We start from the raw sequence: 24628 nt of genomic DNA on the forward strand, positions 1-24628 counted from the left end.
TTCTCTTTTCTAATCATATTATTTCCTGTGCTCTCATTGCAAATAGTTCCAGTTTCATACTATTTCTTCATACTTAGCGTGGATTCTTTAGCACAGGAAAATTTCCTAAGGACTTTTCTTTTTTTATCTTGTTTATAACCTAACTTAGTGTGTTTAGTTTCTCTTCCATTAAAGAATTAAAAAAAAAAAAAGCAAAAAAGCAAAAAAGCCAATTATTTCTTTAGTGTTAATCATTAACTGTTCTTTACATGACTAGCAGGAATAAGAATCAGGAACAGTTTCTTTACTCACAACTCCAAGGCTGCTTTCTGATGAAACTCAGAATCAAAAGAAACATATTTTCATTCTTTGGGCTTTGTGCCAGGACTCATTTCATCCCTATTTTCCTGATTTGCTCCTGCTACCTCCTTCTGCTGTTCCATCAACCAATCCTTAAGAAAGCTTTTCTAGGATATAGCTTCACAGACACACTTTCATGTTGTAAAGCTGGCTTAGAAACTTCCACGGACTTGTCTGTCCACTTCTCCTTGTTCACTTAGTCCTGACATATAGCTGTTTTTACAAATGAAGGAGGAACTGATCAAGGTCAAATTTAACCTAACAAACTAGCTGGGGATAATGAAACCACTTTTCTCATAGGGATCAATAATTTCCTCAAAACCCCAAATAATTTCCTCAAAACCCCAAAGGCCAACAGTAGGATGGAACGAGAATTACAAGAAATGAACAAGTAATTGTCATGATTCCCTTGAATATTCTCCTAGTTTTCTGCGCTTCATGATTAGGGATTTCTTAAGACAGATGAGGGGTCTGAAGCATTTGCTTCAGTTGGTCAGTTCCAAATTCTGCTGTATTGGTCATTCAGAGAGAGCAAAATTGGAAAAGCATAAAAGTACCACAGCACTGATACTGAGCAAGGAATTGTAGTTGTAAGAGGAAAGAACCATTGGAGTAGAAGCAGGGCACCTTTCAATAAACTCAATTTCATTCATTCATCCGATTAAAAGCCTCTTAATATTTCAATTGATAAGTAACTCAAGAAACTAAAAACAAAGAATAAAGGAGTAAACTTAGGGAGTAAAAGGAGCTAATCAAGAGAGAAAAGAAAGTGATAAAGACAAGCAGAAATAAAAGAGAGAAACACTGGAAGAAAATGTAATTACCCTGGAAAAAAACATGGTGGCAGAGATGAACAAATTAAATTAAATAGAAAATTAGCTCTGTAAGTTTTATCTCATTTATGTTTCTTCCTTCTCCATCATCTGCCCACAAATCTCTATAATATCCCACAAATTGTATGTTTACAAATTACTTACTTTTGTGAAATCAATTGAAATCAACAAGAACTGTAAATCACTACCTGCGGTCTGGTACACCTTGTGATATGCACCTAGGGACCAATTTGCTTATTTAAACATTCTCCGAATGAAACCTTGGGAGGAGGTTCGCTCCTGCTCATTCAAAAGCTGCTGCTTAAGTGATAGCCTTACTGACTACAAAGGAAGAATATTATAACCCATGTCAAACTACACAGAGAACTTAAAAATCAATTTAGTAGTTTAAAGAAACAATTTATCATCTCAGAATTAAGAGGGTTATCAGGTACATGATTCTTGGATTTTTATTTTTTTTTTCCCAATAGATAAAGATTGAAGTACTTTGATTTGAATTTCTTTTCCTGTAACTTGAAGTGGCAACTTCTTATGATTCTGGTTGCCAAAGAAGATTAAAGAGAGGTGTAATGGATCCTCTTCACTGCTCCAGTCAGATCCAGTGATGTCCATTATCCAGAGACCAGATGACTGCATGATGACTTTAGGCAGTTTAGGATGAGAAATCAATCTTCTACCTTTAAAAATGATCAAAGAGAAAGAGGAAAGACAACAGTATGACAGACTGGCATAATATAACAAGACCACAGCCTTTACAATACACAAAGCAAGCTCTATTTGCAGGTTACGTTGTATCTATGGCAACAGTTCACTAAGAATAACACATCAATACTTTTTATTATTTTTTTGCCAATAATTTAACAGCTAAATGTTCCTTCTGTGTTTAAATTTTAGTTTCACAGGTATTTTCTTAATAGAATGTTCTTTTTCTTGTCATGTTTGGAAGAAATTACTAAGAGAGCATCTAGTCATCTTTTAGAGGTCTAATCAACTGTTCTTAAAAAAAAATAAAAATCAATGTTACTAAAACCACTTTATCATTCAGAAGCCCCAAACACACCTGTAGCCTGTAGACATCTAATATAAAATTAATAACAATGAACTTCACATGACACTATCTCATATTTAGCTATATTATATGGTATAATAGTGTGAGACAGTAAACATGCAAAAAGATTTGCCAGATCCTCAGTAAAACAATATGACCTTCTCCTTCTCTTTTTCTCCATTAATTGTCACTATCTTTCATTTCCATTTGGATCTGAACAACTTGTGGTGTAGTAGGCTTGGAATGAGTATATATAAACAAAGCACAGCAGAACTGTATTTCTTTGCACAGTGGAATAATACCACAAGTGAGTTAATACACAGATTGACTAAAGTAACTTTTCTCTGGATTTCAAATTAGATCCTTACCAACTTGAAAAGTAGTGCATAAGACTTAAGCTATTTATCCCCACAAGGCATACTTTTCAAACTCTTTACCCGCTTTAAATCTTTTGCTGTAATGTGATAAATTTTAATTTAGATGGTGAGAGTTTTATACACAACGTATTTACAGAATGGAATTTTATTAACTTTGACATCACCAGATGTTGTATTGTTATAATAACCAAATCAAACTGAAAATTCACATTTTCAATTTAAAAAATCACTTTAGAGACCTGCAACCAAATACAAAAGATGCAGAGAGCCAGGCCAGATTACAGAAGAGCTTACCAACTGTAAATATCTCACAAACAGTCTCACATAATCCCAGATGAGTATCAAGCCAGTTCCAGCACGGAAAGACCCACTCATTGTCTGAGTCTTGTGATTCCCTGACTGTTATCACCTTGAGGTACATTCCAGCCCCATATCCTTGCCCATCATGTCCTATGATCACTTTTTGCAAATGACTCAGAGAAACAGCTTCCACCAAAAAGGAATCCACCTGCAAAGAAAATTGAAAATAATACGACATCTTGGACCTGAATGTGCTTGAACTCGGGGGAAAACAACCTGGATTCAGCAGACATTATATGCTTGTCTGTTTTATATGGGGGGGTCATTTTGGTAACATTTAACATAACATCTCCCCTCTGAATCTAAGAAAGCACACATTAATTATATCTAACCTTAGATCCCACTCATGATTAACGATGTACTGTAACTTCATCCGATCTTTGGAAAATACGTATTTTATGAATCATTTTACATTTAAAATACATATATATCAGCATTCTGGCAGGTTAAAAGTTATGACAATTTTGGTTATAATCAAATTATTTTCAGGGCACTTCCAGTATCAAAAGTATAACATAAATTTAGACTTTAAGGATCATTTAGAGTTTACTTATGTTAACAGGCCAAAAGAAAATGTAAACTAAACATTTTGTTGTCTTTTTGTTTTTCTTATAAAATGAAAATTTCTGCAACAGAAAACTGAATGATTAAGCAAGACAACATGGAGAGAGTTGAGTGAAAGACCATAAACAGGAACTGAAGCAGAATGGAGTAAGAGTAAGAAAAAGGGCATCAGGGGATGAAAAAAAAAAAGATAAATATGAAACAAAACAGGTTTTCTGTACATGGTCCAGCCTAGGGTCAGGTGGACTTGATTGCAGCTTCTAATGGTCAGCAAGGTTATGAATAACAGGAGTTTAAACAACATCTAGAATTATAATTAATGCCATTATCCCAATAAAACATTGACTTAATAGCAGGAACTTACTAAACCAGATGTAAGGACAATTAAAAAGAAGATAATTGCAAATTGATCTCTAATAAAATGTAGTACTTTCAAAAGTCCTCTATGTTGCTTGTGCTACTTTTAAAATAAAAATATTGGAGAAGTAGCTTTTTTGTTACTAACATTAAAATTACCTTTGCATGACAAAAATATCAATTTTCTTTTTAACAATAGTCAGGATTTGACAACCAGATTGTAAGTGGAAATCATTAAATTTTTTAATTAATACATTTCAGGAAATAAATCAGAGAATGAAGGTGAAGTAAAATAACTTTTATAGAGTGCTATTTCTGTACATAGCCATAGCCCTGATATGTTGCAAAAAATTATTTTTAGAAATTCTCTCAGTTTATACTGAGTTCAGTCTTTCCTCACCCTATCAAATCATTCCACAGAAGTCTAAGACTCTCTAGAAGCAAAATTGTTATGTGCGTTCTCTTCTTTTCTCTTGTCCAAAGTCATTGAGTAAATTTAATTTAGTGTTTAACTTGGGGTTGAGGTTACAGAAAGCACTGAACTTGTAAGTCTCACAGCAATTTCCTTAACTATTTTTCTATCCATAATTTTTAATTCTATGCCACTCATGCTGTCTTAAATTTGGAATAGAAGAACTACATAGTGTGATCACAGTTTGTCCTCAGGAATCTGCTTTGTGTTTGCTCATACAGCACTGGAAATGTGCTTGTCCAGAAAAGAAATAACACTGACATCAGTCTGCTGTAAATAGTTGGACTATAAATTCTATTTCCGTCTGATGGCCTTTTACAAAGGAGTGACAGCATTTGCGGATGACACCAGGCGGAGTGGTGCAGTTGATACAATAAGAAAAGGATGCTATCAGGAGGGACTAGGACAAGCTTGAGAAGTGTGTCCACGTGAACATACTGAGGTTCAACAAGTCCAAGGTGTTGCACCCAGGTCAGGGCAATCCCAGATATGTGTACAGACTGGAAGAAGAACTCATTGAAAGTAGCCCTGCAAAGAGGAATTTTGAAGTCTTGTCAGATGAAAAGCTCAAGATGAACCTGCAGTGTTCGGTTACTGACCAGAAGGCCAACTACATCCTGGGCTGATCCAAAAAGGGAGGGGGGATTGGCAGCAGGGAGAGCACGGTGATTATCTCCTTCTGGTCAGCCCCTGTGGGGCCTCACACTGAAACCAGCCCTGCGGTCCCCAGCACAAGAAAGATGTGGAATTGATGTAGCAGATGATCAAAGGCTTGAAGCACCTCTTCTATGAAGAAAGGCTGAAGGAGCTTGTTCAGCCTGGAGAAGAGAAGGCTCCAGGAAGACCTCACTGCAGTCTTCCATATTTAAAGGGAGATTATAAACAGGAAGGAGGCTAACTTGAGCAGGCATTAAGGGATGCAGTGTAGTCAGTTGTAGGTCCTGCACATGTAAGACAGCGTTTTTGTGCCATTACCTTATTCCTTTGGAATTTCCTTTCTGTTGTTAAAGGTGTATGAAGATTCCTTACACCTGTGTCACCTCTTTTGCCATAAAGGGTGATATAAACGTTTGCAAAGGTTTCTGCTCCCCAGCGGTCACCAGTATGTACAGAGACAACATATTTATGGACTGTACAAAGAAAAGAAAAAAAGTACAAATGAAACACTTCATTTAAAAAAGTGTTCTTAAAGAAAAAATCAGTACATATTGTTTTGTAAGACTACTGTTTGTTTTCACTTCTGGAACTGCCAAAAAATCTGCTGTACAGTGATTAAAATGGGTTACTCTTTGTGAACGTGATCTCTTCAAGCAAAGTGTAATGAAGTCTTTCCATTACTTCCTTAGAAATCCAGTGAAATTGGATTCAGGCAACTCAGACTTACTAAAATCCAGACAAATTCTATCTAAATCTATTTTACCACTCAAGTCCTGAAAAATAAGTCATCTGAGGTTTTTTTTACCGTTAAAAACTACATAATCTTTGCAGTAGTTAATAATCCTCACAGGTCAAAGAATAAACTGCTATGTAAAGTTTATTCAAATTAGGCAGAAGAAACTGATGTAGCATAACCTCTTGATGCATGGTATGAGATATAAGCATAAAAATTTATCAAATGCACATATTAATGCAAGGTGCATGACAGCAACAGCAAAACGTTTTGCCTCTGTAGTGCTCCTGTATAAACACATTTTCTTCTTTCAATTGATGCAGCTAGAATGGATTTTCTTCTGAGAAATATCACTGAGTTGCAGATGTATTCATACTTCAACAAGGAGAATAACCAAAATTTTTCAAATGTCATTTTTAACATACTCTCCTCCCGAACTAACATTCAACTAACTTAATGCCATGGTTTCTTTTAAGGTTGTGAAAAGGTTTGAGATATTCAGGAACTAGAATTTCTGGAACTTCAGTTTTGAAAAGCAGTCATGTTTCATATTACTTTCATCTCATGTGTAACTTCCAACTTTTCTGAACAAATGCAGTGTTTCTGCAGGCCTTCACACTCCAAGAGCACTTACAAATATTCTTTGAAACTCTCAGCATGTCAGAAAAAACGCCTTAGGGAAAAACAATACAAAACTTTTTTGTACAATACAATTCTTCCCATTAGTAGCTGAAATTATAAACCAAGTAATCCAACAGCAAATCTACAATGGATCATTTCCATAGCTGTGAACATGTGCTTTAACTTTTAAAAGTACAATTATTTTCTTCAGTTTTGTACACAGAATCATGCAGAAGGTTTAGCAACTGTGAAGTCCAATCTGCCACTTAACTGGAAAATTAAATTTCTTAAATGGTCAACATTTTTGCAGGGTATGTATGAAGACTGTTGGGATTGACCCACTGGAGGTATCAAATGCTCAACATATGTTATATTCTATATGTGACATTTATTTATTTTCAAGAGGTTTGCAGTGTTCATATCTGCTCAGTGTTTTCACCTGGTAAAGTTTTCTGGTCCTCACTGACTACAGGGAATTCTTTTACCAGCTCCTTGTCTTCTCTGCTAAGAGACAGCCAGCAGTTGCAGTCAAAGTTCAACTCTTGTTTTGTATGTAGCTCTTCTAAGTGGAAAGACTTCAAGTGCCAACCCTCAAAGCCTGGCACGTCATCACAGCTGACCCGAATCTTATACACATCTCCCACATCTCCAGTCTCAACCTGCAAAAAACATCATGAGGAAGAGCATGTTGTCAGGACCGCTTCACTCACAGCAATCTTCTCAGCAGTGTGGAATCCTTTAACTTAATATTAATCCATGGAGAAACTGTGTTAGAGGGTAGGATGAGAGCAATAAGGGAATCCCTCCTCTTCTCCGTGGATGAGACTGCCTCCTTTATTTTATTCTATTTCCATTTCAGTAATGTATAATACTTAAACACTATGGTGAGTTGAGATTAAAATTAATATCATTCAAGCTTATAAAGCAAATGTAACGTGTTAGGATATGACCCTACTGGATAAGGAGAGTGTTAACTTACAATTAAAGTTTCTAATATCAGAAGTCATATTAGATATTAAAATTAATAATAATTACCACAAGCTGAGATCATTTTAACTGAATCCTCACTTACAAAATGATTGCATTTAAAACAAGAAATTATTTTATAACCGCTTCTGAGGAAAAGAGGGATATTTCTGCATAAACTTAAATCATGGAGAAATAAACCTGTAGAACATCACAGCCATTGCTCCTATACGACCTGTGGGAAAACCAACATCTGGTTGCAGACTCTGGGCTTCTGTGAGATCTGTTTAAACCATCCAAAATAGCACTATGGGAATTGGGATTTGCAAAGTGCATTGAATGATCTAATGATTTGCGTGACATTAGCAGCTGTACAATAAGACTTTCTAGCCTCAGGAAGTAGAGTGCTGCAGCCCTTCACCAGGCAACTGCAAGAAAGACATGATAGGAAATGAATTTCAAGTAAAACGAAAGACAGAACTATTCTAAAAAAGACATTTATTTATTTATTTTAAAGGGATCAAAACTGAAATTGTAGCCTTGTTCTTCCTTTCTACTGCATTTTATTCTCCCAGACCAGTTACAATCTAAGCTTTGGTGACTGTTACCAGGAAGTAAGTTCTTTATGCATTCGGTAGAATTTACGCATCACAGGAGAATTAGAGTTAGCCTTATGCAACCATGCTATGGAACCACGAGCCCACTGATCCCTAATACACAGCATGGAGCTCTTAACAGCTTAATTAATTCTGCTACTCAGCATAGCTCTGTTCCTGACAGTTCATCACTGATGACCCACCTTTCTTAAAGCTAGTTCATCTGACTTTGCTCACTGGAGACAGTCAAGTAGTGAAATATTAGTTACATTATTCTTATTAGGGAAGAACAGTTAAAAGGCATGGTTTTGTCTTTTTCGGAAATAATATATATAACAATAATATATAAATAATAATATAACATTCATTAATAAATGTAATGAATAGAAAAAACACTAAAACGGCAGTGTATGTAGAGGAACACCTAATTAAAAAGAAATAGCAACCTGCCAAAATCATTTTACAGAAGCTTGAACTGTTTATGAAGTAGAACTTAAGAATTGTTGAAAACTTGAAAACTTAAAAGGTCCCTTCCAATCTCAATTTCTTAAGGCAAGCACCATAAGATTTTACTATGTCACCCCAGAAAGTGAAGATTCGAGGCACTGTTCTGTAAGGACCAGCAGCCCAACTCTGTGGTGGTCCAGCATCCCCAGTGCTGCAGGGAATCTCGCAGCTCTCAAACTCCACAGCATGTACAATAGCCACCACAGCAGTAGTTTTGCATCAAAAAGGGCACCAGATTTGTCCTCTCTCAGAGCCTGGCTTGCCCTGTTTGCCTGTATGCTGTCATACATATTTAAGAATTTAAGGACGTTGCTGATATGTACTGCTGATATGTGAGGAATTATGCATAGTGGATTTACCACATCTTTACATCCTGACTTGATCTCCATCATTGCTCCAGAAACAGGGAAATATGTGGACTGAATATTTTATCAAGAGTTTTTCAATCATGCTATGCATGCTGCAGATGATATCATTAGCTATGGAATGGTAAGTGGCCTAATTCCTCTTAAAATATGCATTCATCTCTTATTAAATCTAATGGGTACTATCTAGGATTATCAAGATGACAGTGCACAGCTTCTTCACCCATCTAAACTGTGTTCTCTTCACAGGCAACAAAATTATTGCTTCTGGTCTTTCAGAATCAGACTGATTTGTAAAATGATTGTCTGCAGATTTTCTTTCTTGCAGATGTATCTCATGACTATCATACAGCTACTCTAAATGCCACACAGCACTTCATGTGTTTGAAGCAGAAAGCACTAGCAGTCATAATGTCCATGATCATCTGTTGAGACAAAAAGCATCAAATATTTTCAATTGAAATTATTAGGTATTCCTCCTCTTTTCACATTTATTTGTTAGGGATTTTTTTTCCATGGCTCTGGCTACACTATCCTTTCTGTTTTGCTCTATCATTTTCAGATCATTGTTATTATATCATAATAATCATGGTCCTTTTCTGAGCAATTTAATACGGCCAGTTTCCCTTTGGAATATGATATCCTATCTTTGATCCCATAATTGGCTTTTCCTTCCATCAATGCCTATTACTTGATGCAAAATGACCTTCAATGCAGAGACAGAAAGAGAATCCATCACAAAGTATATCTCAATGAATTTCCTCTTTGTGAGTTGGCCAAATGTTTGCAAGAGAACATTAACCTCATTTTTATTCATGATTAAAATTTCCTAATTAATTTATCCATATTTATTCCTTCTGGACAGTTTTATGCAGTACTCCCTACTTGAAATCTGAGCTGAGTTGAATGTGATTTGTCATATACTAAATAGCAGTGTTTTTCCATTGTACTTTTGAAGGAGAATAGTTCTTACAATCATGACGATGCCTTTGGAAAGCCACTGGGGATTTAAAGCTCTCAGAGAAAGTTAACTGATGAAAATTATTATAAAATTTCACAATATTTTAAAACTTTTCCCTTTTGAATCAAACAAGGCTTGTCCAAAGTCATAATTCCTAATGTAATTAAGGTTACGTATAATTTATTGTTTGGGTGCACACTTAAATTAAATTCTTTATTGCTTCTCTATTTAAAAAAAACACCCAATAATAATAACAATTTTTTAAAAAAAAGAAAAAAAGAGAAGAAAAAGAAAAATCTGTGCATAAATGATTCTAGTTATAAAGTATGTTGTCAATGCACCCTAAATTCATCTGAACAGTTTTCTGTCAGAAACTCCAGAAGTCCTGCTACTGGTTGTCTAGAGCATCATCTCACACTGTGGAGAAAACACAACACATTGCATTATGTAATCTAAATTTTTCTGTCATCCTCATACTCATTAAACGAAAACACTTTCCACATTCATTGTGTATTTATGAACAGTCCTCCTTGCAGAGCTTTCTGCTTACTGCACTGTCACTCATCCCATACTGCATGTGCAAGTGCTTTGGAGAATTACTGAATAGTTTTAAGGATCCAAATCCCGTGATCTGTCAGTCAGTGTAACTTTGCATTTTATGATTACCTGCATAACGGAAAGTGCAGAGTACAGCAGCACTCTCCAAAGGCATGCTCTGACGAGCTTGCTCTGTAAGCAACCAAGAACCATGCTGAGTACTGGGGGAAATATATATATACATACTTCACAGATTTTTTCATTCCATTAGAGATCAATAACTGATTTCTGTCAACACTGAAATACCAAAAAAAAGTAAAAATCTGGGTTTGTACTCTGTCAATTTACTTACATTTTGCCAATTATTTTTTGATACATTTGTTCATTGCAGCTGGCAAGGTGTCTTGCCACGCTATGTGTCTTCAGTGCCAGAACATCCAAACAATTCAATAACATAGACAAACTCACATATTTCTCAATTAATTTATTATAACTACTTTGTTCTATTTAAATTTATTCTTATTTAAGCAGATCACCCATGCTACTGCTGCTACCTGAAGTCACCAAAACTCAACATCTGCACTTACTACCATGCTGCTATTTTATCTCTTTTAACAAATTATTCTTTGCTCCTGCTACATGCAATTAAACTACACCTGTACACTCACAGGAGTTGGGATGAAAAATTTTGGATCAAATAATCATTCTGAATACGATACACATCTGTGCATATATTTGTATGAGAGCACCTGGAAAATCAGGAATTTACATGCCTTCCTGTCCTCTGTGCGCAGTAAATGAATCTCTGAGATCAAAATTATGTCTATTGTTTCAAAACAAGCATAAGATGCTTATAGCACATAAACTGTTGTGGTTCTTACTGCACTGAGGACACTTCTCTAAGACCAGGTTCCTGGGGAGGTTGAAAAGTCCTTTTACTGCTGCTTGTTGGAAAAACAGCTTGTCCTCTTGGAGATATTATGCTCATGCCTCCTGCCTGCTGTTACAGTGGGAGAACACAAGCAAAGCTTCTGAAAGCCTTAGTAAGAACAAAGGAAAGGAGAGGAAAAAGAAACTGGATTTATTAGCTGAAAAACATGGAGAAAATATTTATGAAGACATCTGAATACCTGGATACATCAGACCTGCTACTTTGACTTCCTTAGAATGCCACAAAAACTGGAAAACACTATAAGCAACATGAAAAAGAGAAATTTTCACGTCCAATGAACGATGCTCAAACACTTTCATACAAAGCATCAAAATCAGGGCATAAATAGCTAAGGGAAAGACACAGACACAAACCCAAAGCCAATCCAAAGTACGATGAATCATTTAGAAAGAAATTAGATTGGAATTCCAGCATGGTAGATATGGTGTTATGGTACCAAAAATAGAAGAGTAGCAGGGACAATCAGAACAGTCACATAACAATACTGGTTTCTCCTGGCACGGCACTCAGTCAATGAAATTAGGCAATCTTAACAAGCACTACAAGCCTTTTGGGAAATTACTGACAAGTTGAATGCAGCAGAGATCTGCTTTATGCAGTGATGCTTTCCAAAACTCAGCCAGCTGGTGAGGTACCTCCGTAGATAGAATGCTTCTATTGACCTTCAATCTGCACCAATAGCTTGTGAAGCTTCTTTTGTTGTTTGGTGAATTTCTTGCTTTCTGATAAGCAATAGCTTTCTTGTTTTCAACAAGTGCTATTTATCTTTTCATTTACTCTCTGCAAAATTTCTAAATTGCTTTAGCTTGTTATTTAAATTCAAAAAAATCAGCTTGAATCTGCTCATTCTGAGGAAGACTTCACAACATTTTCTAAATGTAGCTTTATCATTGTTTTCAGAATGTTTATTGCAGCCATTGAAAAGCATTTCTGAGCTTTATAAAACTGCCATGAATTGCAAGCTAGTTCTCTCATCTGGCTAACTAGAAGCTGTACTTCAAGCCAACAAACAGAATTTGCAATGATATAGCCTAGCAAGCCAGGACATAATCTGAACATTAAAAAGATGCCTCAGATGAATGCTCTCAAAGCAGCAGGATGTATGTGAGGTATACAGGTAGTCAAGACTGTGCTGAGGTTGATTTTAACAGTGAACATATATATACTGTTGCCTTAGGGTTCATTGCTCTTTGGTATCCTATGATTATTCAGGAAAACTCACTGCCTGGTGGCTTGAAAGACAGAGGCATTTGGGAGGAGATTGGAGACTGTTTTATGAAGACTGAAATGAAGGAAAGAAAAAGCCACTTATGTCCTCTGGGAATAACATATAATCCTTCTTTCTCAAATAATTGCATATTGGTTTTGTATAAGCTGGAACTCAGGATTCTTTAGAGAATTAAAAACAAAGCAACACACAAGATTAACTGGTGAATGCTATAAATTACATGAAAGGACCATTTATCTCTCTGATAAATACTGAAAATTCAAAGAGAATACTGCACCTGCCTGTTGTCAAACAGGTCCAGAAGCAGAAGATGACCAAATATGTAAAGTCACATAATTCCATCTTTAGCAATAAATATGTTACACGTAGCAACCAAGCTAGCATTCCATAAATATAGATCTTTGGATATATATATTTGGATATATTCTTGGCGAGGAATGTAATTATAAATATAGTACTGTAGTAATAGTACTGTAGAAAGTTGCTCTGCATAAATATATTACGACTTACAATGAATTCATCAGTTGCTCTGGGTAGAAAACATACATGTCCTGGGTCTTGTGGTGAAAGCAGTAGCTCATCACTTTTGCCCTTCGAGCCATAAATCACAAGGGTCCTTTTGCAATTTTGTGGCTCTGGGGAATCTCCATCTGTTTTCACCTGCACTCTCCACTGTTGTGCTAAACAACACAGAAACGGCAAATTTTTAGTGTCAGTGGAAGAGAGAAATGAAAGCCTTTGTTATTATTACAACAAAGAATTTAAAGACAGCCATTATAAAAAGAGACAGGCACGCCTTCTCTTGAAGATAATTGTAAATTAAATAAGACTTTACAAAAAAAGCCAACAGTAAAAATGGATATGCAAGCAGAAAGAAATCCAAAGAAAGAAAGGAAATAAATCTTTGGGTAGGTTTTTGCATTCCTTATTACAAATTCATTGTTTAAATTGCAGTAATTCATTTATCAAGTTTGGGTACTTAAAGTTTTCATATGAAATTTTATGTGATTTATTTGCAAGAACTGCTGGCTAAACACAGCCACTCAAATAGTGAAAATTAAACCACTTTCATAACCTACTTGATCATGTTCAGTATTCTCATGTCAGCTCAGATCAGATCATTCATTAGGGCTGAACTCAAAATCTGGGGAATTCTGAAGTGTTTTCACTGACATCAATTCATGGATGAGGCTTTCAGATGTTCTTTTTGATAGATTACATTAATAGCAATGTTTGAAAGTCTAGAATGCAGCTCAGAAGCTATAGAAAACTACTGTTTACCTGGTTGATTGATTCTGCATGGTAAAAGGAACTTAACAGAGGAAGGAAATCAAAACTCCATGTTTAGATTGTGGCTAATACTGTGATAAGATAATTTCTCAATGAGATAAGAGAGAAGTACTTCATGACTATGCGTAAGCCTACATTGCAATGTGCTGACAAAATAACTCATAGAATAGGTCTGAAATAAATTGTATGTATGTGATTCTCTCTCTTAAAGCATTATGTGTTTGGTTTTCTTCATACCTTTTGTTTTCCTGCACCTGTCTGGAGGTGACGACTGAATAAAAACTTTATCTGGCTTTTTTGACTTAGGATTTTTCCCTTGATTTTTATTTTGTCTTCTTTAGCTAAGGCTGCTTTCCAACTTGCTATAGAAGCTTTTTTCTCATTTCGTGTGACTGCTTCCTCCCCCTTCTGAGCTCAGCTACAAAACAGCAGGCAAATACACATCTCACAGTCAGTCTGGTGAGTAAAACAGTAGCTGAAAGGGTCCTTCCATCTGAACTCTTTTTTTTGAGGTCAATTCCAAGAATGAGTCAGATATAGTATTATAGAAGACACAGACTTTGTCTAATGAGGAACGTTTGTTGTTTGATATATATGCCAGCTTTGAATTTTATCTCTTTGTGCCAGGTTGGCATGTGGTACCCTTCAGGGTGTCACACTTGGTGAAGTCAAGCACCGTTTGAGCTTCTGCTGTTCCTGAGCACTCTCTGTTTATGAACAGATCCAATTTTTACAAAGACTCCCAACATAGCCCTGAACATCAAATCCACTCATGTCTCATTGTGAAGGATTTCCCTGGAACATGGCAGAAGGGAAATTAAGATAATTTTGCATTAATGTGTTTTTCAAGAGAACCTTCTCCTTTCTTTTCTCTTCTGCTTTAGGAGAAAGCAAGCCCTAAGTGAAGAGAAAACAAAGACACGTACCTCTTCCTGCTCCAAGAGGCAGCATGCACAGAGAAGGTATTTCAGGCAAGGTGATTTATTGTAAATAATATCCATGATTGTGTTCTTAATTATTATTTCAGAAGTAAGGCTAAGATATCAGCTGGGAGTTTTCCAGGAAATAAATCAGTAGTTAACAGATTTAAAGCCTCTTAGCATCTGTGACTGCTTGTACTCCTACATTTGCTTTGAGTGCTTCTACAGCTTGGTAACAGAGCTAACCCAGACTGACTACATTTTCTCTGTTCAGAAAATTCATTTAACCTGTTCATACCAGAGTAAGAAAAAGTATTCTATATATTATATTCTCTTAGATGGAGAGTGATAAGGATGGGTACACCAGACAGGAGGCTGATTGCAAACACATTAACTGGGTTCAATGATTTCTATATCTCTTTCCAGGAAATACCACTCTTCAGTAACTTCTGAAAATAAGATATCTGAGCATGTCACACAAAAAAAATCACTTTTCCCTGATACCACTGAACAGCATTAGCTTCCTTTCAAATTGATTAGTTCTTCATTGTATTATTTTACTTTCAGCTTATGTGCAAATCCATAGCCCTTTTCTTTTGAGATACCAATATGAAATTACTAAAATGAATATTGGATTGTAAAGAAACTTCAATGAAAGAAACTCCAAATTTTTCTTTTTTGAAATAATATGGGCAAAGATCTCAATTTATATTATACAGATGTATCCAAAGACACATCAGAAGCATTTGTTGACTTTAAAAAAACTAAATGGAATCAATCATAATAATATCTTCCCATAAATTCTTTTAACCACTAGTTTGGATTCCGTAAAATTCTTTCAATAAAATTGTGAAAACCAAACCTGTAGTGACTTCTGCACACAACAAACTGGGCAAGATAAAATACACACACAACATTTATTACACAATTCAGAAAATTGGACAAATAAGGTTATTTCTACTTTTGAAATATTGAAAATTTATGTATTGTTGGAGGATTACTACCATTGTTCTTAGGGCATGTTACTGCCCTAAGTTCTTTTGTACTCAAGTGAAGCAGGACAAATCTGCCTGTAATTTAGGAATTCTCTGTTTATTCTTACTCCATTAGCATAAACCTGAAAGGTAGGGAATAACTTCAAAACAAAGGAACTCGTGGGAATTATTTTCTGTTTTCTTATGAGTTTTCTGAGTGCCTTAATACCAACAAACTTTCCCAACATAAAAAAATCTAACCTAGAAGTATTTGTTAACTGCACTGTGTTCAATGATGCTGAATTGTTTGTTGCATTTTATACATCAATCATAAAAGATCACAATATCACAGAGCACCGTGCAAACCACACTACAGGAACTCAGCACATTTTAATTGCTTGCAGGATAGACAACATTGGGATATAACATGTTTGTAGTTCTGCTTTGAGAGAATTTTTTTACTAGTCTCATAATGGCTTATTTTGACTTATACCTCATAATCTACCTATTTTGAAGCAGAAAAGAGAAAATATAAGAAGGCAGCAGCAAAATTTCCCCACAGTGCAGGAAACTTCTAGAGAGTGATGAAAAGATTCATTATCTCTCAAAGTAATTTCATTTGAGAGCTGAAAGCAGCTATCTATCTTCTCTACCAATGTGATCACTTCTTTTTTCTCTTGCCTCAAACATACATGAGGAAGTCACCAGAGGATGAATGAATCTTTTCCTCTACCTGATTTGTCTTGATAATTCTACATATGTACAAATGTTGCTTTTAGATATGTGCTTTCTGTATCTTATCAAAATCCATTGCCACCAACAGCGTTCACAGGGATCTGGAATAAATGCTTCATTAAAGCTGGCATAATGGGAGCCTAGGTGAAAAAGAACTGCTCAGCAGTGACAACTTTCAAACTCTCTTCCTTGACTAGGTAGTTATTAGCTTATTAGCCTTCTTCAAAGAGAATGAAATTTCTGACCTTCAGAGTGACTTACAAAATCTTTGATTTTATAACCTTTGCTTTAGACCTGACCTAAGCATATTGATCATTTATTCTGGGAATCACCAAACAACCCTAGATTGTGCCAATCAATTTTTCTAACTTTGCTTGAAACCCACTTGCAGAGGGCAGCTTAGCTTACATACTGCATCATGACAGAAATGCATAAAACATTTAGCTTCTGAGCATTAACACTGCTACTTGCCTCCTATTAAGGAAATGTATTTTATATGGAACGTTTGCACTTCCACTGTGAGTGGGACTGCTTATCACTGCTATATTCTCTGCAAAATGAGGTCATCAGTGCTCCAGATGCTTGAATCTGATGCATTTGCTTTCTCTTCCAAGTCTGTACATCTCCAGAATTTTCTCAAATCAGTACTAGTACCGTACATGCAGAACTGAATATAAGACAGCTCTTCAAATCTCTCATGTTTGTTATCATCCTAAAACCCTCATTCTTTTCACTCGCAATACCTATGGTATCACCATTAGGAAAAAAACAATTTAAAAGTAAACTCTACTGAGATCCGCCTTGCTCATCATCTCTTTGACATAACACACAAATAGAACAATCTTTCATTTATCTCAGTTCCTCACTGAAATGATCTCCAAGGTAAAGAAAAATGACTAAAAAGAAACTCAAGTTATGCTGATGCGTACCTAATTAGCAGAAGACCCTCTAAAAATGCTCTTCTTCTTTTCATCTTCATTGCTCAGAACCTTTGATTTCATTCTAATAAACCAGCACACATCCTCTAGGTCCTCCTGGACATCTTAACAGTGAGACATTTCCCAAACTAATTAAGAATAACCTCCTTATAATCAATATTGTGTATTACTGTTACTAACATGCACAAACTCTCAGCATCTTTTCCTGTCTGCTTTTTCAAAAAGCAAAGATCTGCTGGAAAAAACTTAAATTCATACTAAAATGTAGCCTATCTTATGAACATAAGGTGAAATAAATATTACGGCTGCATTTCAGAAATGTGTGTTGAGTGGAATGCAGAATCCAATTCCAAATTATCTTGTGACAATCAAATCTCTGTGGGAAAATCTTTATTTACCTGAGTTTATCAGTCTCCTTTTGTAAAAAAGTTATCTTGCCATGGAACAATAAAAGTTTTGGCTAAACTGTTTGACTGAATGTAAATGATTATATTTTCTCTGAAGCTGTAACTAGATGGAGAGATCAGCACTCATGCTACAGAAGGCAAGCCATTGTTTTCAGAGCTAAATGTAAACATTACTTTGTTTACTCTCATTTCTCCCATACTCAGACGCAGTTGTATAGAATACGAATTCATAGGCAAATGTTAATAAGAAAATTTGTACTCTGTTTCTTTTTTCTGGTGTGAGAGAAACACAGATTGTATCTCACGTTCTGAACACTTGGAAGGTCTTAACACATTACAGTGATGAGACTGTTTTTGTAGGTATATCGACAGACAACTAGCTGGGTAGTTTTTTTATTAAAATCTATTAATAATCCAAGCAGATTTAGTCAACTACTTCTTTTTTCACTTAAACATTTGGAGTTTAATATTATTTATTTATGGCTACTTTAAGAGTACCTTGATGAACCTTGACCTGAAAATGCTTGCACAATCACTTCACAAGACATTTTTCAACAAACTGATGCTTGCTAAAGGATCCCTATGTATGTTTTACATGACAGTGGCACTGGGATATATAAAATAACACTAAACTCTTTTCTCAGAGAAGTTCTTGTCTGATTTCAGGACAGAATAGTAGAAATGTGAAGAAAACCAAAATGGTTTATGAGTAGCATATTTTCATCAATTACTTATAGTTTGTTATTGCTGTAGATCACTGTTAGACAATTTGTATTCTTTTTCTCTCACAGTTGATAATTTACTTACATGATGAGGCCACGTTCTCATATATTTGGTACTTACTACTTATTTGGAGTTTGAATTCAAATAGCAAAGACAATGTTGTAGAAAACAACTCTTACCATCAAAGAATGCCATCTCTGGATTGCCAGCTTCTAAAATATTAGCAGAAAAAAATCCATGTGAGCAAGCTTAATTATCACTTTTCTTCATATGTTATGATTATATTCAAAAAGGATCTTCAGTAATAACTGGGAAGTAAATAGCACTCTATTGTTATAACAAAAAAGATGATCTGTAACAAAATACTCACTTTCAGCAGTTAGCTCCTTCACAGTTTTCCCATCATCTTGATATTCACCTAACCACCTTTCATCGTATAGACAAAAAGAATGAGATTAATAACAACTATCAGTATTGATGATTATCAGCAACTATTCAGACAATTACCTTTGCTCCCTTTTCTATCAAATTATGCCTTTAAATTACCTCCTAAGCCAAATTTTCTTATATACCTTCATCAGAGTTAACATTATTTGTACTGGGAGAACCTACTTTACTCTGCTCTCAGCAAAAAATTGGAAATTTCATGATAGTTTGATGAAGCAGTATAGCACCTTGGATGAAATACACTATATGATATAATAAGTATTTTCAGGATCAGACATTCAATTGTACATTCAAGTACCACCTGCAGTGGTCAGTTAGATTCATTGTACTTACAATGATATATAAAACCAGCTCAGCAAGTTTATATAAATTCTATAGATATGCAGCAATTAACTGAATTTGTCTTTTATCTTTCCTTTTCTTTGATACAGATGAATTTAAGGAGCTGTCCTGTAAAATCTCATCCATATCTTTCAGTTGTCATTCGTATAATAACACTTTGCAGCCATTAACATCTTTTTTTTTTTTAGTAAAAAAGTATGTGCTCATTATCATTTTCTATTCTATTGGGTCCATATAGATGTGGCTTTTGTTTAAACCCAAAGATCCACAATATATTTCACTTCTAGTACGTAACAAAAATATGTAATAATATGTAATGCACGAAGTCTAGACTCCACTGTATTTCAACTGTGGTTGCAATAAATAGCTCAATTAACTTTTGTAAACTCTTTCCACATTCACTGCTAAGAAGGAAAAAAAACCATTAGCATTTTCTAAAAATAGAAAGCAGATTTTTACACTTTGGCAGCACACTTACGTTGCACAAACAATGGCATTCCTTCAGTTCTCTATTTAATAATCTTAATTTATTTTTTTCTAAGAGCTTAATGATTCCCTTTTGACATAGCAGTTTTATACAGCTCTGATGTGCTCATTAAGTTCCTTAAGAGAAGTCTTACAAAAGCTCCCTGACACTAAGGAAACAATTGCCTCATTTGACTCCCCTTTCAATAGCCATATTCAATGCATACCAAAAGACATACTAAGACAAGAACCTGATCATCAGAACAATACTCAACAGGAGAAAATGGGTATTAGGTAATAATTTCTAGGAACTTTGCAAACTGAAACCGTTGCTTTGTGGTATTATTTTGTAAACAGGAAGCATTCTTAAAGAGGCATCTGTATTGAACTGTGAAAGACTTTCACAATTATAATGTACAGTTCCCAAAATAACATGGAAATCACTTCAGCGATGTAGCCTAAAGTCACAAGTTCTGGAAACCATGTATACCAGAAATAGCTAGATTTAAATTATAATTCTTCACATTATTTCTATTGTATTGAATATACAAATGCAGAGGTAACACAAACAAATTCTTACTTTTGTATGCTCATCTATTTAATATTTTTTTCTATTTTAGTCATGTGATTCAACATACTGACAGCAGCTAAGAGTTCAGGTTGCAGTTGGCTCAGGTAATAAAATATTTAGAACAGGCTATTAAGTAATTGTTAGAACTGAAAGTCAGACATTTTCCAATCTTGCACATGCCAGTAAAATTCTAGACCTAGTTATACACAGAAATAGTGATTTATCAAATACAGAAATATTTTACATCTTCTATAGGAGGAAAGTTAAAGGCTTTCTAAAGATTTGTGGAATGCATACAAGGTTTTAAGCAACCAAGGGAGATGCACTGACCAAAATCAATACATCTAGATCTTTTCACATAATAGTTTTCATAAAGGCAAGAACTGAAACCTCAGTTATTTTCATGTGGTCTCTGTATAATTGAAATAAAGGAAATATTAATGCACCTTTTTGCTTGTTTTGGGCTTCTTTGCATTAGCAAATTCTTTGCATTCTCCTTCCCCTACCAACCCAGCAAACTTCAGCTTCACCATCAGAATTTTGCATTCCTAGTCCTTTGAGAAACTCTAGGGCATTGCTCATATATCTAAGCTATGTGCACATGCCTGTTCTGAAGAATTTTTCCCCAGGTTGCCAAGAGTATAATGAACTAATTCTATTTTGCCACGAATGACATACCTGTTACAAGGAAATACAACCTCTTTCCCTTCCTTTCCTTCTTTATATTTAATAACAATCTTGTCCAAGAACCATCCATTACCTGTGTTGAAATAACAAAAGTTTATCATCTGAAATAATGCACTTGTTTAAATAATGATAATAATAATAATAATAATATAGAAAACAAAACGGCCAAGATGATATTTCTCATCAGAAAAACAATTTCCATTAGGACAGAGTTCAACTAAATGAGTAAATCAACACAATGAAAGCTATATTATTCTCTGTCTATTGCAAGATCTACAATGTTGACTATTCTCCATCTTGCACTGTTGTAATTTTAAGGGGGAATGGAATTTTTTGTTTTGCTTGGAGACAAGCATTTGCATGTCTGTGAACCGCCAACACCATTTACATCCCAGCCTACATCTTTTTATTCCTTGTGATCAGGTACAAGAACATTAGGACAAATCTGCTTATGCAGTTATGAGAGATCTGCATGACTGCTAGATTATTTGGTCCTTTGTGAGTGAAGTTATTCTACATAACAGTATTAATTAAAAGATCATTCATATCTACTGCTTCCATTTGCATGTGCTCTTACTTAGCTTCTGAAAATTATATGCCTTAGATTTTACAGTATATGTTTATTTGCATAAACTACAAAGTCAAAATATACGTAAGTCTGCATGAACATTCGATTAACAATTCTGATATAAGCAAATGTTAAAAGGAAACAGAAGGTGTTCTACTGAATATGCGGCAAGCCTCCTCAAAAAGCTTCTCAAATTTCCATTTTAAAAGTCTATATTTCAAGGGTATACTTTTGTTTACTTTAGTCTCTGTAAAGAAAAGAAAGAGCCTTATTTACAGAATTTTTTTTTTTAATATGTAATATAATAATCATCATTGAAGTCTCTTTTTGCCATCCTGCCCAATGAAATAGAATGAAGAAATTTCTTTTGATCTTGCAACAGCAACATTTTAAATTTATATAGTATTTAAATTACAAAGCAACTAAGCACTTTATAGTCTCCCCATGTAATTTAATCACCTTCTACTCAAAACTTTCTGGGAGGTCAGAAAAGTCACTTTTACCAGCAAAGCTATGTAAGTTTTAACACACTTTTAGGTTCTATAAAATTTGTAAATACTAGTATTTTAAGTAGAGAAAAGCAAAACAGAACAGAAATTCCTAGGCTATTTTTCAAGTAATAAATACATTCATCAGCACAAGAGTAAGACTGAGGTATGACTGCTACTGGCCTACTACACTGACAGGAAAAAATGCTTAAGAACTTGATTTTACAAAAGAAATAGCATTTCCCATTAATTAATAGACAGGACATTGTTCCAGTCTTGCTTTTGTTTGCTTGCTTGTTTGTTTTCTTTTTCACAGAGCTGTATCTCTGCCAGATAGAAAAAAAATAGGACTGGCAGGCAAAGTGTTTAAAATTTTCATTGATAAAAAGCATGTATCAGCAAACACGGTAAAACTGTGCAAGAAAATTATTAATAATCTTCTCATTATACCAGTTTTCCCTTTCTTTTCCACATTCTATTGCACTGACTTTTGAATCTACAGTGTACATGTGTAGACATATAGTGGTTATATATATATATATATATATGTGTGCGTGTGTGTATATTGGTTTCTCTTAAAGATCATCATCATAAATGATTCTGTGACTCCATGATTCTATGTGATCAAAGGCTCATCTCTTCTCACAGAAACACAGAAGAAGTTCATATATTGGAATACAAGTACTTATTCTGACATGGTTCCTCACAGGGCTGTTTCAGGAGAACTATCAGCCTCAGTTTCCTGATGAAAACCATGAAACCCATCCAATGAGTCAGTGGCAGAGGCACAGATGCTCAGAGCACCTTTTAGACTAGCAGGCACTTCTGCCTACAGAAGTATTGGACTTATCATGGCACTCCAAGAAAGGAGCCTATCCCACGTGCATGTGTAGGTCTCAGCAGCAGCAAATGGATTCACACAACAGGTTGCAGGGCTCCATGTAGTATCCTAAATGAAGGAGAGCACCTGTAGGTCAGGGTGTGTTATCTTGCACGCATCAAGATGGACTATCAAGATGGACTATCAAGATGGACTAAGAGAGTAGGTGAAGTGGCCTGGAGACCAGGGATGTGAATTGATGACCTTCTAGGAACCAGAAAGTCTGTGCCAACTGACAGCGAGACTGCTGAATGTAAGGGATTGCCCGAGAGACATGTGTGTGTCTAGGTGTGTTTCTATTTACTGGAAGGATCCAGAGTCCGCGGATCTAGAGAAATGTCTGCATGTGCTTGGGGGTCTAAATCTGTACTAGCAGCTGTGTGAGCCTCAGAGTCTGACTGGCCCAGATGCCAGCAGCTGAGGAGAGTGAGAATCCAGAGTCACTACTGGGCAGACTGAGCATCTAAGACCAGTTACTAGGTACCTTATATATACATATATATAATACGTTTATATTTACAGACCACCATTCTGATCAGTTGGAGAAGGGAATGGGCTGAGGCCATTTGTCCTGTTTATGCCTGTGTGAGTGCTGAGTCTCTGTTGGCACTAATATGGCTGGCCATCGGAATATGAACTGAGTTTTGCTAATAACAGGACAGGGGTAACAACTGCCATGTTCATGCTGTTCTTTTAAATCACTTCCAATAACTATCCTAGTGACTGGTACAGTTCTCCTCAAAAGCTGTTTTCAAATACCCTGTTTTCACAGTGTCTACACTGCTCAAAACTTACCATTGGTTTCACAAAGTATTGCATGAGTCACACCACTGTTAGCATATTGAAGCAGAACAACATTAAAGAACAACACTGCACTGTGCTAGGGTCCAAATAATGACACTATAAAAGCTATGTTTCCAAAGGCACATAAACCAGATGATTACAAGAACATTTGCCAGCCATGAGAAGAAACCTGCAAAAAAATGACTATGACCCTGATCCTAGACCTTACAGAGGTCTCTCTCCTACCCTAAAGAAAGCATATATTTCACGATCCTGCCAGGATTGTTCCCAAATTCAGATTAAAGACCTTCTGCCCTATCATTCAAGCAGGTGATATGATTAGAACAGTGGATAGCCCCATCTCTAATGGAACACTCATTCCTCCTTCTCACTCACAAATGGCAGTTTCTGTAGACGGCCACTCTTCTGACTTATTATTGTAGCTCTCATCCATTGCCTTACCCCACTTCCACTCACCTCAGGCTTATTTCAGATTAGTATGAGACGAATTCAAAAGAAACTTGTGAAATCTGTCTGTACTGAGTACAATCAACAATTTTAATTACCTAGGCATAAATGTTATCAAATAGGGAATTCAATCCATGTTCCTGTTTAGATTATTCTTCAATTAGAGAGATTTTGAAACCTGTTTGAAATCTAGATTTGTAATATTGATCCTGTGATATAGCTGTGATGCCTCTTATGGGTGAAGTGAGGGAAGAGATGGAGAATATACTATGTGTACTGGGGAACAGAGCGAAGGTAGACTCTGTCACACTGCCTTTTCAGTTATGTTCTAGGATATGTTCAGTTATATTCTAGGATACGGAACACTCAGGTACAATCATCTGTATTGCTGAAGACAGTAAAATCTAGAAAATTACAAAGATTTGAGTATCAGCTTTACACCCTACACCGTGGCCAAACGCTAAGGCTA

The 24628-nt window shown here is 35.5% G+C and overlaps 1 protein-coding gene across 2 annotated transcripts in view; it reads right to left on the reverse strand.

The window, feature by feature from the left end:
- Positions 1 to 24628, reverse strand: part of LOC125691128 (lipoxygenase homology domain-containing protein 1-like) — a 221619-nt gene that overhangs the window by 64390 nt on the left and 132601 nt on the right. Inside the window, exons 32-39 of one of the 2 annotated variants that reach the window (XM_048940117.1) lie at positions 20964 to 21045; positions 18831 to 18886; positions 18640 to 18672; positions 12984 to 13153; positions 6801 to 7020; positions 5326 to 5480; positions 2892 to 3105; positions 1659 to 1849 (exon numbers count right to left, since the gene is read on the reverse strand). In XM_048940117.1, coding sequence (XP_048796074.1) covers positions 1659 to 1849; positions 2892 to 3105; positions 5326 to 5480; positions 6801 to 7020; positions 12984 to 13153; positions 18640 to 18672; positions 18831 to 18886; positions 20964 to 21045 — 1121 coding nt within the window. Of the gene's footprint in view, positions 1 to 1658; positions 1850 to 2891; positions 3106 to 5325; positions 5481 to 6800; positions 7021 to 11382; positions 12528 to 12983; positions 13154 to 18639; positions 18673 to 18830; positions 18887 to 20963; positions 21046 to 24628 lie in introns of those variants that run through there. The other variant, XM_048940118.1, reaches the window with a different exon arrangement.

This window comes from Lagopus muta, chromosome 3 (assembly GCF_023343835.1).
Source record: "Lagopus muta isolate bLagMut1 chromosome 3, bLagMut1 primary, whole genome shotgun sequence".
In the NCBI taxonomy this organism is placed as follows: Eukaryota; Metazoa; Chordata; class Aves; order Galliformes; family Phasianidae; genus Lagopus; species Lagopus muta.